Below are 12795 nucleotides of genomic sequence, written 5' to 3'. Positions count from 1 at the left end.
AGAGGGCCAGGAGGACCCTGTTCCCCCATTAGCCTCCTCATCATCCTCTTTGGAAGAGGTGGTTGCAGGCACCTCCGTCTCTGGACTGCCTCCCATAGACAGCTGTGCCCACCAAGACCTCCTTCTCAGGGTGGCATGAAATATGGGCCTGCAGGCCAAGGAGATGGTGGAGTCGGAGGACCCAATGGTCGACCTCCTGGCCCCAGAAGGCCTGTCGAGGGTGGCTCTACCCCTCATCAAGACTATAGAGGTCAATGCTAAGACCATTTGGCAGACCTCAGCTTCCATCCCTCCCACCGCGAAGGGTGTGGAGAGGAAGTATTTTGTCCCATCTAAGGGGTACAAGCACCTCTTCACACACCCGCAGCCTGGCTCATTGGTGGTGGCTGCAGTAAATGAAAAGGAGAGGCAGAAGCAACAAGCCCCAGTGCCTAAGTCCAAGGGCACCAAGCTCCTAGACTTATATGGGCGCAAAGTGTATTCCTTGTGGGGGTTACAACTCAGGATTGCCAGCCAGCAGGCAATTCTGAGTAGATACAGCTTCAGCTCCTGGAACTCGATGCTCAAGTTTAAGGAGCAGGTGCCAACAGAGTCCAGTTTGGAGCGATAGTGGAGGAAGGCAAGGCAGTGACACAGACCTTTTTACAGGCCTCACCAGATGCTGCAGACTCAGCGGTGCGCACCTCGTCCTCACCATGAGGTATAGCTCATGCCTGCAGGCATCGGGCCTTCCACCCGAGGTTCAAAAGACCATGCAGGATCTGCCTTTTGATGGAGCGGGCCTGTTCGTGGAGCAAACTGACTCTAGGCTGCATAGTCTAAAAGACTCCAGGGTTACCATGAAATCCTTGGGTATGCACACGCTGGCAACTCAACGCAAACATTTCAAGCCTCAGCAGCAGCAGCGCTCCTATTCTCTTCAGCCGAGGCAGGACTTTTCTGGGAGATGAGACAGGAATGGCAGGCACAAGCCTTCCCACCCCCTGCCCGGGCAGGGGCAGGGCCCGACTAAACCATCGTCAGGTTCAAAGCAGGCCTTTTGAAGGTTCATCTGAGGACAGTGCACCAGCCACAATTCCGGATCCTTCCCAGTCTTTCTTGAATCATCTGTCCCACTTCTACCGTGCCTGGTCCCAAATAACTTCAGACCGCTGGGTTCGCTGTACGGTAGAAGTGGGATATTCTCTCCAATTCTGCTCCTACCTCCCTGCCACCCCTCTTCTCCGTCCCTCTTCAGGGACCCCTCTCACAAGCAACTCCTTATCCAGGAGGTTCAGGCGCTCTTCGCTATGGGAGTGGCGGAGGAGATTCCTCAGGAGCAAAGTTCTATTCCCGATACTTCCTAATCCCCAAGGCCAAGGCGGGTCTGAGACCCATTCTAGATCTGCGAGGACTCAACAAGTTCATGATAAAGTTGAAGTTCTGCATGGTCTCCCTGGGTACAATTATCCCTTTTCTGGATCCGGGAGACTGGTACGCTGCCCTCGACATGAAAGACACGTACTTTCACATAGCCATTCGGCCTGCACACAGATAATTCCTATGGTTCCTGGTTGACCACAGATATTATCCATTTATGGTCCTTCCATTTGACCTTTCTACGGCCCCCCACATGTTCACCAAGTGCATGTTGGTTGTGGCCACTTTCCTCCGTCAGAGGCAGATGCAGGTATACCCCTACCTCGACAACTGGCTGCTCAGGGGCCACGCCAAGGGACAGGTGGAGTCTCAAGTCAAATTGGTCAGATCCACATTTGAGAGACTGTCTCTCTTCCTCAACTTGAACAGGTCAACCTTGTCACCAACCCAAAGAACAGAATTCTTCGGGGCGCTGTTGGACTCGGTTCAGGCCAGAGCACTTTTGCCAGAGTCCCGATTCCAAGCCATGAGGGACATCATTCAAGGCCTCAGGCAATACCCCATCACTGCAGCAAGGGGATGCCTGAGTCTCCTTGTCCACATGGCAGCCTGCACTTACGTGACCTGGCATGTCAGACTGAGGCTCAGGTCACTCCAAGTGTGTCTCACTTCGGCCTATTACCTGGGACACAACAGCCTGAATTCAGTGGTCATGGTGCCGGGGCAGGTGCTCGAGTTCATTGGTGGCTTGACACTCGGTCAGTATGCAAAGGAGTCCCCTTCAACAGCCCTGGTAATGGACGCGACTTTTCTGGGATGGGGGCACATCTGGGAGACCTCCAAACACAGGGCCTGTGGTCACAGGATGAGCTCTCCCTCCATGTCAACATCAAGGAGCTGAGGGCAGTGTGACTAGCATGCCAGACCTTTCAAGCCCGACTACAAGGCCTGTGTGTAGCAGTTCTGACAGACAACACCACTGCCATGTTTTACATCAACAAGCAGGGTAAAGCCCGTTCCTCTCCCTTATGTTGGGAAGCCTCCAGCTGTGGGAGTTCTGCATAGCCCAGTCCATTCACCAGGAAGAATCCTTTCTACCAGAAGTTCAGAACGCACTGGCAGACCACCTCAGCAGGTCCTTCCGCAATCACAAGTGGTCCATCCAGCCGGATGTCATATACTCCATCTTCCAAAGGTGGGGGTTTCCCCAGGTTGATCTGTTCGCCACCTGGAGCAACAGAAAGTGCCCAGTGTTCTGCTCCTTCCAGAGACACAGCCCAGGCTCAATTACGGATGCACTCCTGCTACGCTGGGGAGGCCACCTGCTCTACGTCTTTCCCCCATTCCTTCTCGTGTACAAGGTCCTACTCAAGGTCTGCAGGGATGAGGCAGAGAAAATTCTGGCGGCATCAGCGTGACCTCGACAACATTGGTACACCACACTCCTGGAACTGTCAGTGGATGCCCCGGTCATGTTGCCTCTCCACCCCAACCTGATCATTCAGGACCATGGTCGTCTTCATCACACCAACCTGCAGTCTCTCCACCTCACAGCTTGGAAGCTCCATGGCTGAACTCCATGGAGCTTCTGTGCTCAGAACAAGTAAGGGAGGTCTACTCAGTAGCAGGAAGCCCTCCACTAGAGCCATGTATCTGGCAAAGTGGAAAAGATTTACTTGTTGGTGCCAGCGTCGTACACCCCTCTCCAGGCACCTGTACCTCTCAGCTTAGAGTACCTTCTGCACCTGAAACAGCAAGGCCTGGCAGCATCCTCCAAAGGGTTCACCTTGCTGCTATCTCGGCCTTCCACCCAGGAGCGTCTGGATGCTCCCTCTTCACCAACCCTATGAATGGTCAGTTCCTTGAGGGTCTGGAACGGCTACATCCCCAGATCAGGCAGCCTGTCCCCGCGTGGGACCTTAACCTGGTCCTCTCCAAGCTAATGAGGCCTCCATTTGAACTGCTGGCAACTTGCTCTCTTTATCTGTCGTGGAAGGTAGCCTTTCTGGTCGCCATTACATCTGCAAGCAGTGTGTCTAAGTTAAAGGCCCTTATCAGACCCACCTTATATGGTTTTCCACAGGGATAAGGTGCAACTCAGACCTCTTTACAGGCCTTTCTTCTGAAGGTTGTGTCAAACTTCCACACTAGTCAGGACATTTTCCTGCCTGTTTTTTATCCTAAGCCTCATGCCAGGGCAGCAACTTGGTCCTCGGTGCATACATTCATCTCTCATTACACCATCATCCGGCATGCCAGAGATGATGCAGCTTTCGGCAGAGCGGTGCTCCCATCAGTGATTCCATAACTCCAACCCTGCCGCCTAGGTAAGGCTTGGGAGTCACCTAACTGGAATCGATATAAGCAATCACTCGAAGAAGGAAGAATGGTTACTCACCTTCTTGTAACTGTTGTTCTTTGAGATGTATTGCTCATATCCATTCCGAACCCACCCGCCTTCCCCTCTGTCGGAGTGAGGCACCGGGTCGGCAGGATCATATATTGAGCGCCATCAAGGTGCCACTCCAGGGGGCTCCACAGCCAACCCGTCAGGTGCTTCTAGGGGAAAAACTTTCCGACGACACCTAATTGGAATGGACATGAGCAACACGTTTCGAAGAACAACAGTTACGAGAAGGTGAGTAACCGTTTTTTATCGTCCTCTATGTGGGTGTCCCTAGGACTTCTGGGGGCATGTCCCATGGTTCTTTATGCTGCAATAAGCTGAGCTGTTCTATGATTCTTTTCATGTGAATTGTGGGAGAACTCGTCTGTCGTTCCGGGCTCAGAGGGGGAACCGTGGAAAGGCACTGGAGGATTATCAGCATAGTAGTGGTTTATCCTGCATCCTCATTGCAAAGCAGGTGGGTTACCAGTCTGAGTGAAAGCCTCACTCCAACTCAGCCTAGACACCAGGATGAGCCAGCTAGCTAGCCTGGGCCGAAAGCACCACTGCACTAGGGAGCGGGGTTTTTGTATATGGACGGAGGGCGGGAGGGACTAGGAGCAACTCCCAACTAAGAGCCCAGGCAAGAGCAGTGAAGACATTTCTTTATTTAGGGAGCTGTTGGAAGCTGGGCTCTCTGAAAGATCTGGCCCAATGCTTATAACAGTGTGTTGGAGTAGGGGAATGGCAGCAGAAAGAACATGACGTACTCAGAGGTACATTAACACTTGTAAAAGGTGATTTTCTTGGACTGGTACAAGGGGAAGCAAAGCCAAAACCAGGTTCATTAATCAAGATGCAGAAACCAGAGCCTGGCACTCTTGTTGTTCCAACTGATCTGCTCTCACCATCACATACAAACATTGGGGGGTTGGCAAAGATGAATCTCAGACTTGCATCATTGTGCAGCAGGTAAAATCAGCTATTGTGATCCTTAAACAGCAGTGCTGAGATCAGGTCCAGAGAACCCCTCATGGCCAGGATCAGCCAGGAATTAAAAACAGCTTGATATTTTTACCTAAGCTAATACTTTATGTTGCCCAGAAACATGGAAGTCAGAGATGGAAAAGAAACCTACTCATCAGAGCCAGACAGACAAGCAGAGAAATGCCATTTATATTGTTGAGGGTTGGACTGCTTTGTTGTGGTTTGAGGCATTCTAGGGGTTCACTCTCTAAAATATGGCCCAGACGTAACTAAGGTTGTATGGCCTTAATATCCTATTATACGCCAATATAGCTAATATATCTAAGATCTCAGCTGGTGCACTGAGCCCACTGCCTACCGTACAAACCAATACTGTTGTATTGTTTCCTTATACTCCCCCATCTGTCTGTATCCATTTGTTGTCTCTTGTCTTATACTTACATTGTAAACTCCTTGGGGCAGGAACAGTGAAATCACCAGCATCTATTCGATGGTATGTCTCCTTATACAAAGTTCCAGGTCATTAAACTCTTCCCATTATATCTCACTGCTACCCATCCAGCTGCTACACCAGAACAGTAACACGTACAGAGAGCCTTTCCCACGGATGTACTTTATCAGCTAAACCTATCACTTCATCCCCCACTGAAATGTAACTACTGCTCAAGTTAGGTGGCTATTGAACTCTGCAGAGAAAATGAAGATCACACACTGGACAGTAACTGAAGAGGAATATTGTATCTGAGACCATGGCTACAGAAACACAGTTCAGAGAAGACAGAAAAGCTTTGCTGAGTTGTCTTTTAGAAGGTATTTTCCCTTCAGTTCAGACATGGGATTGATCCACTATGGTGTGGAATGCAGAGAGTGTAGGTATAGCAGCATGCATGTTCCTTTGGAAATACTTACTATGTGTCTGGCAGCAAAGACACCATCAACTATGGCACAGCAGAATGCAGCAATGACTCCAAAACTGATGAAGACAATGGATGCAACTAGCTGTGGAAGGAAAACAATGCAAAAGTATCATCTGCTTCTACAAAACATTTACTACTTCACACTTACATAAGGAGATTTATAAACCTAACTATCCCAATCAATAAATGTCCAGATGATCAATGGTTCAAACACTGCCCTAGACTGCACACATGCAATTTTCACTGAAATCAATCAATCAATCAATCAGATGCACATCAAAGGCAAGAATGTGTCACTAAAGAAAGCTTTTGTGAATGCATCACAACCCATGTGGCAACTATACAGCAAAACAGCACATGATTCTCTGCTGGAGAAGTGTATTGGGGATTTTCTGTTGTAACATAAGGGTATTCAAGACTTATAAGTGCTACACTAAGTGTTGTAGCAATTGATTTGCTGAACAAGTCAAATGTGTTGTTATTTTAAAATTTGCTGTCACACAGTAACACGTATTCCAGTTGTTAATTTAACAGAAATACTTGGGCTGTTTCCAAAGAGTTTATTATTGACTGAACATTCTTGTCAACAAATGACAGATTTTTCACTCTTCTTGGTTTCTAGATCAAGGTCATCATGTGCTGAGATTATATAATTTTTATGGGAATCCCTACAATGGGCTAGATATTCAAGAACGGATGCTTCCCATATAAAACCCTGGAACCAGAACACACGTGACTAGCCTAGGCCGTCTGTACTACAAGACCACGTCACGTCTCTCTTTGACCCATCTGTATATGGTCTAACAGAGCTTGACACTGGAAGTTTTCTGCATGCAGGGTTCTGTTTGTCTTCAGTGGCTGTTCTGGGCATGGAGGATTTGCAAGAATGGACCTTTATGCTGTAAAGTCATTAGGGAAGGGACCATGTGCCTGATTCTCCTCACAAACCAGCTCTACACCTGTGTGACGCCTCTGCCTTCAGCAGAGTTCTCACTTAGGTCCGATCCTGCCACCAAATCCACCGAAAGACCCTTACCACCATGGCGAGTCCCTCTGAAGTCAGCAGAGCTCTAGGCAGGCACAAGGCTGCCTGCGAGGATCCGATTGTAAGATCAGTGCCTTGCTCCTGACTGCGATTATAAGACAAGAGCGAGGCCCATTGAGAAATAACAAATTGTTTTTCTGCCTGGTATTCAGTAGAGCTGAGTGAAGGATTAACGACAGGATTCCAGGCCACCCAGCTTTAGACTTTGCTACACCACAAGCCAGACTCATTGAAAGATTCCCTGAGAGTTGCCAACCTTTTGAGCAAGCTCAGAGCTGATTTCTGGGCAAGTGCCAATCCCAGGCCAAATTCTTGGTTTCCCTTGATTTTGAGCTGAAACTCGACCCTTTGTAAATTAAAGTAAAATGAATTTCACTTTAATTTTCCAGTTCCATTTGGAGCCCAACTATCACAGTTAAAGTCAGGAGGTCTGGATCCACATGAGCTGGATCTCCATGAATCTAGACCATGGTGTTTTGCAAGGCTCCAACTTTCAGGAACAAGAAAACAGCGAGACATGCAGTCAGTGCGAGTTCCTCTCTAGACAGGATCTGGCCAACTGTGTATTGCACCCTGCCCATGGGGACAAAGCCCTGAGGCCATAGGGTTGATACTTCATCCCAGTGGCCATCCAGGTTGGATGGCAGAACCGTAGCACCGTGTGTCCCCATGACAACGTGTCCATGTATCAGGAGGTTGATTCACTGAGCTGCATCATCAAGTACTCTAGGATTGAACATCTCCCTCCGCTTGAGAGGAAAGGGCTCATGTTACCGAGCACTCCCCTCCAACTTGCTGTAGGGAGGAGTTTCTTGCCTCCCTCTTCTGGCAGCTGTTCTTTCGCCCACTCTCTTTCTTCCTCTACTGTGGGGAGGGCTAATCTCATTTGCGGGTTTTCTCCCCCACATTCAACATCAGGCAAATAATCCCATCTCCAATGTGGAGAAGAACTGCACAGTGACAGATGCAGCTATCCACGCACACACAGTGGGAGAGCTGGCTGGCTACCAGCCCAATCCCAGCAAGGGCTGCGGTGCCTCCAGGCTGGCCCCTTGGCCCCTTGAGGGCAGTGACTTGGCGGCAGCAGCCGAGCACGAGACTTCTAAATTATATTATGTAATGACGATGAACCCAAAAAGCCAGGAAATTCACTGTTGACAATAATCTGCCGGGGGGGAAAATAATGGGTTTGTGCATTGTGCTTTTTTCACACTTCTTCCCAATGTCTAAATAAAAGTCCTTGTTCTGCCTGTCTTCTACATGAGAAACTCAGAGCTCCTCTACCATGTTTCTCCTGGAAGTCTCCATGGACAACTGGAGAATAGGTAGAATGAGGACATCACTAGTGACAATGAAAGCAGAGCCAAGGAGAAAAGATATTCAGTCAGGCTGTGGGTTTTTTTCCTTTTTGCTACCACCCGTTTCACTCAGACACCTGACAGACTTTTAGGAGAAAAACTCTCTTGGCTAACAAGTCATCCCCCCTCCACACTTTCAATTAGGGGCTGAGGAGCACATTCCAGCTCTCTGGTCCTTTACGGAAGCCTGCAGCCCTCAAAAGGGTGGTCAAGATGGGCTAATCTGCATATTGTGAAGGGTTTATTTATTAAATAGCCGAATTAAAAATGTTTAAAATACAATAAAGAAATGGGGTGGGGGGGGGGAGAAGGGCCAGACACCCAATCTACCCTGCTTTAACGATTATCTTTAAGGGTATGTCTGTCTTCTCTGGGGGGAAAAAAAAGAAAAGAAAAGAAAAAAGCAAGGTGTATTCTTAACTCACATTAGTGAACTCAGGTTAAAAGAGCAGCAGACACAGCAACTAAGCCATGATCAGCTCAAGTTCAACCCCACGCTCTCCTACAGGCTTTAACCGGTGCTGCGAGCCCAAGTTAAAAGCCAAGGTGCTGTGATGTTCTTACTGCTATTTTAACCATGTTAGCTAACCTGAATGAAGAACACTCCTCCCCCTCCCCCCAGCGAAGACATGCCCTAAGGAAGGGCTGGCCTTCTGTTGAAGGGGCGAAGAAGAAATGCTGAGCCTGCTCTTTCTAATGAACTGTCTTGGTTGGTAACAGCCACTGTTTCATGCTCTCTGTGTATATAAATCTCCCCGCTGTATTTTCCACCGCATGCCTCCGATGAAGTGAGCTGTAGCTCATGAAAGCTTATGCTCAAATAAATGTGTTAGTCTCTAAGGTGCCACAAGACCTCCTGTTCTTTTTGTCTTGGTTGGATATTGCGGCCCGAACCTGCCTGCCAAAGTGCCTATAGAAAACAACTGTTGGATCATCCCTTTGCCAAAATCCACTTGACTTGGCTAATAAGCATGGGGAGGGGAGAGAGCGCCTTGCTACAATATGAATCCCTCCAAGCCTTTTCTGCCCTCCTTTCCACTTGGTTTCACTTTCCTGCATTCCAGGAGAATGAGACTTCCCTTTGGAAAGGTTGCTGTTGTATTCCACGCAGTTCTCTGCCACAGGCTTGAAATACTGTGATTTTCTTTCTCTCTAAATTATCCTTGTCTCTTCAGAAGCCAGTTCAGTGCATGTCTAGAGATGGGGTGGGGGGAGGCATGTCTATATGAGAAGGACTAAAAGCTGTTTGTTTTGTCAAGGTTTTGTTTTCACCCTTAAGAAAAGGCAGCCCTATAGCCAGATGTATGGGCTACTTCATAAGACACCACTTGGAGGGAACCGGCATATTCCCCCCACAGAACAGAGAAATGCTCTAATGGTTGTTTCCTATGCTTTTTCCAGTCTCTGATGTTGAGGAAATCGGTCATTCTTTTATTGGCAGGAATGGAAAGTTTCTGTTATCTGTGTGAATGGGCTGCTTTGGTAGAAGGTAGAATAGGGGTAGCATGGCATTGTCAACACGTGCAAATTTACTGCAAGTTTTTTGGTATTGGGTGTTTGTCTTGAAGTCCCAGCTCCTGGAGTCACGTGACTACTTAGGATTCTCAAAATGCAAGGTTCTAACCTGCCTTCTTATGGAGAGCAACTTAAAAATGTGAACCCTGGTCCTCAAAAACTTGAAGCCAAAAACAACCCCATATTATTATCTTTAAAATCTCATGATTTTTAAGCCAGCCTCACTATTTTCAGCCAGAAATCCCTCCCCTGTGAGAGAAAAAGTCATTTTACAGAGCTGGGATCATATATCCACCTCATTACTTGACTCTATAATATCCAGTTTGCTGCTAGGGGGGAACTGAGGAGGTTAGCAGAAAGCTTAAGGAAGTCTTGAGCTCAGGTTACTGCCTGCCAACATTACCTGGAAAAGGCTGGCTTATTTCTTTATCTGAAACACTTTCTGCTGTGTCTGTCACAGCTCCACAAAACCACCTTAGCCACTGAGGTGCCTCTCAGGGAGAGCAGAAAAATGATAAGGCCCCCACTGGAAAGTGCTCCTGCAAGAGAGACAGCACCAGAGGGCGGTTTCTTTAGCCTTCTGTGATCAAGAGACAAATCAGCATCAGCCCCAGAGGTCTCCTTCCCATGTGAGGCAGGGATCAGCATAGAAAGCAGGAAAATCCAGGTTGGGGACTGGATGTATTTGAGCCTGTCAGAGTGAATGATGACAAAGAACTCAGAATTTGCTCTGTCTTGACCAAGCCATAGAATAGCACTTGTCACGAGGATCCAGTTACTTTAAATAACTTAAAAAGAAGAGGGCAAATGCAACTGGCTGCTGGGAACAAGCAAGACAATCAGACATTCTCCTCTATTGCCAGGCTGGTGATGCAAGTACACAAACGTTCTGCTAAGCAGGCTGCATTATCAAAGTGATGATGGGAGGCTGGACAAATAAATATACACATTCACATGGAGGAGGTTCACAAGTAGGGAGTGGCACATAGCCCATTTGCTTGCAGGGACACAAGTTCTCCAGAACTTGACTGGGGAAATTGACTGGGATAGCTATAGTGGAGTAACTACTGCAGAATAAAGTCACTTTTATTCCAGAATAGATTGTCTACATAGGGGAGTTGTACAAGCATAACTATAGAAGAATAATTATTCTGCTATAGCTATGCCGGTCAATTTTGCAGTGTAGATAAATCCTTACAAAACCTTGCAGGTTGGCCAAATGTGCAATTGAGGGAGCTTAATGCAAGCCTGAAATCTCTATAAGAGGAACATTAGCAGGGCTTGGAGCTGATACTGGCTCAGGCTGTTAACTCACATCGAAATGACTCAAGCAGATCTGAAAGGAAAGTGGTTCGAGATGGCAGGAGATGAGGAGAGTAATAGGGAGTAGAGGAAGCATGGGATGGAAAAGACAGGAAGGAGAGGGGAAAAGGAAGAGGAGGTGTTCTGGGCCAAGGTGTTCGAAGAACCACAGGCCTGGCAGGAGTACTCTGAACAAACGAGGCTTACACACAGCTGTGAATTATTGGCTTTACTGAAGGTTAGTGACACACCCGCAACGGGGACTCCAAGTGTTGCAGTCACGGAGGCGGGGAATCCAGCACACCGGAGCTCTGCCTGGGACGGAGGGGCAGACGGCCAGCATTAATGAGCACTACACAAAAACAGCTCATGAATATAGAATTAGATACTTTCCAAAAGGGGTTTTCTGCTACCTGACAAAGGGCCATGAGAAGCAGTTGTAACCAGCCGATGGCTGGTTCTAGCTGGGTTTCTATGTCCTACAATAACCTATCAGTGTGAGAAAGCGGAAGTTCCCTAGCTAGGCCATAACAAAATCTTCCGCAGTCCCCTACATCCTCCCCTCGCTTTCTCGAGTGACATCAAAGACCATGAGGATACATTGCGGAGGGGATATCGCGCACAGCACTGGGAGACTAGGCCACGGTCACAAAGGCAGCAAAAATACAAGCGAAGAAGGCAAATAAGGCCAATAAGTAGGCCTTGGACAAGATGGGTGGCCCAACCCCATAACTTGGAGAGCCAGGACCAAAGCCAGGCGTCCCCTTGCTATTGGCGGATCCCTTCCGCCAACTGATGGAGTCGTTGTAAATCGGCTTCAACTGAGGACCTGGCATCCATTACATTAAAGCAACACAAGCCAGCAAACTCCTGGCACGGGTGGCCGTGTCGGAGTAGCAAATAATCAATGGCTAGCCTATTTTGCAACATTCTCTGGTGTACCTCGCCCAACTCGTGTGAAAAGAGTGCGAGGACTGTAGAGGTCAGGTTGATAGCTTTCGCGACAGTACATGCAAGGTGTTCCACCGCATGATAATTATGCGTCACCAACCCAGGAATGCCAATCAACGAAAAAGCAAGGGCCGCAGCTTCAGCCTCGGAAAATAATGTCACATCGGCTTTACAGGTGGAGTCAAGAGGGATGGTGTCTCTCCGGTGGCGGGCAGGGACTTCTGAAGGATGTAGAAAGACACGGCCAAGGGCACAGGGGCCCCCTGAACTGGCTGGGATGTAGGTGTAAGCAGTCCTGCCACATAAGAGAAACCATCCTGTGGGCAATTTCAGATGCCCGTATGCAAATGAAACATCCGTACTTTCATTACAGATTAAGTCCACAATGGTATGATTTGCCCCAACGTGCCTGTCATTTACAAAGAACATACAAGAGAAGGCAACAGTTACATTGGCAAGACGAAACGAATACATAGATGCATCTAGATTGTATTGGGTGGGACCCAAGGCATACAGATCCATATATGTAATAGTTTTGTCAACTGTCTTTAGTAAGGAATAGTGCTGGACAAGTGTCAGTGCTGTGCAGACGCCGATGAAACAGGTTTCCATCATGCCACCCACAGCATACGTATGCGGTAAACAAAACGACGTCGCATTGACAGCACTGTGGGCTAACCCCAACCAGGCATTCACGGAGGAGGTGGCAGCTCCTTCAGCGGTGATTCTCATAAGGAGCGCCGCAACAAACAGGAGAGTGAGACTATGCGGGGATAGTCTTCCCCTTCCGGGAGTATGTATGCCCATTCTTCCCTGGTGGTGAGGGCTATGACGGCTTGCAATTCCCGCTGCGGTACAGTCCAGCACACGTTAGCCAATACGTGCCACTTGGTCTCGCTCGGGGTGCTGGTTTCTAGACCTACGGGAGGTAAAGGAAACAGATTATACAGGGCCTCCCCTCGCTCCCATTGCAAT

The 12795-nt window shown here is 48.4% G+C and overlaps 1 protein-coding gene across 4 annotated transcripts in view; it reads right to left on the bottom strand.

The window, feature by feature from the left end:
* The window catches only part of TMEM255A (transmembrane protein 255A), a 58170-nt gene that overhangs the window by 14045 nt on the left and 31330 nt on the right, over positions 1–12795 (bottom strand). For all 4 annotated transcript variants that reach the window (XM_038415710.2, XM_038415709.2, XM_043492093.1 and 1 more), the window contains one exon: positions 5642–5731. In XM_038415710.2, coding sequence (XP_038271638.1) covers positions 5642–5731 — 90 coding nt within the window. The remainder of the gene's footprint in view (positions 1–5641; positions 5732–12795) is intronic.

This window comes from Dermochelys coriacea, chromosome 9, assembly GCF_009764565.3.
Source record: "Dermochelys coriacea isolate rDerCor1 chromosome 9, rDerCor1.pri.v4, whole genome shotgun sequence".
NCBI lineage: Eukaryota > Metazoa > Chordata > Testudines > Dermochelyidae > Dermochelys > Dermochelys coriacea.
This window is presented reverse-complemented; position numbering and strand designations above follow the sequence as displayed.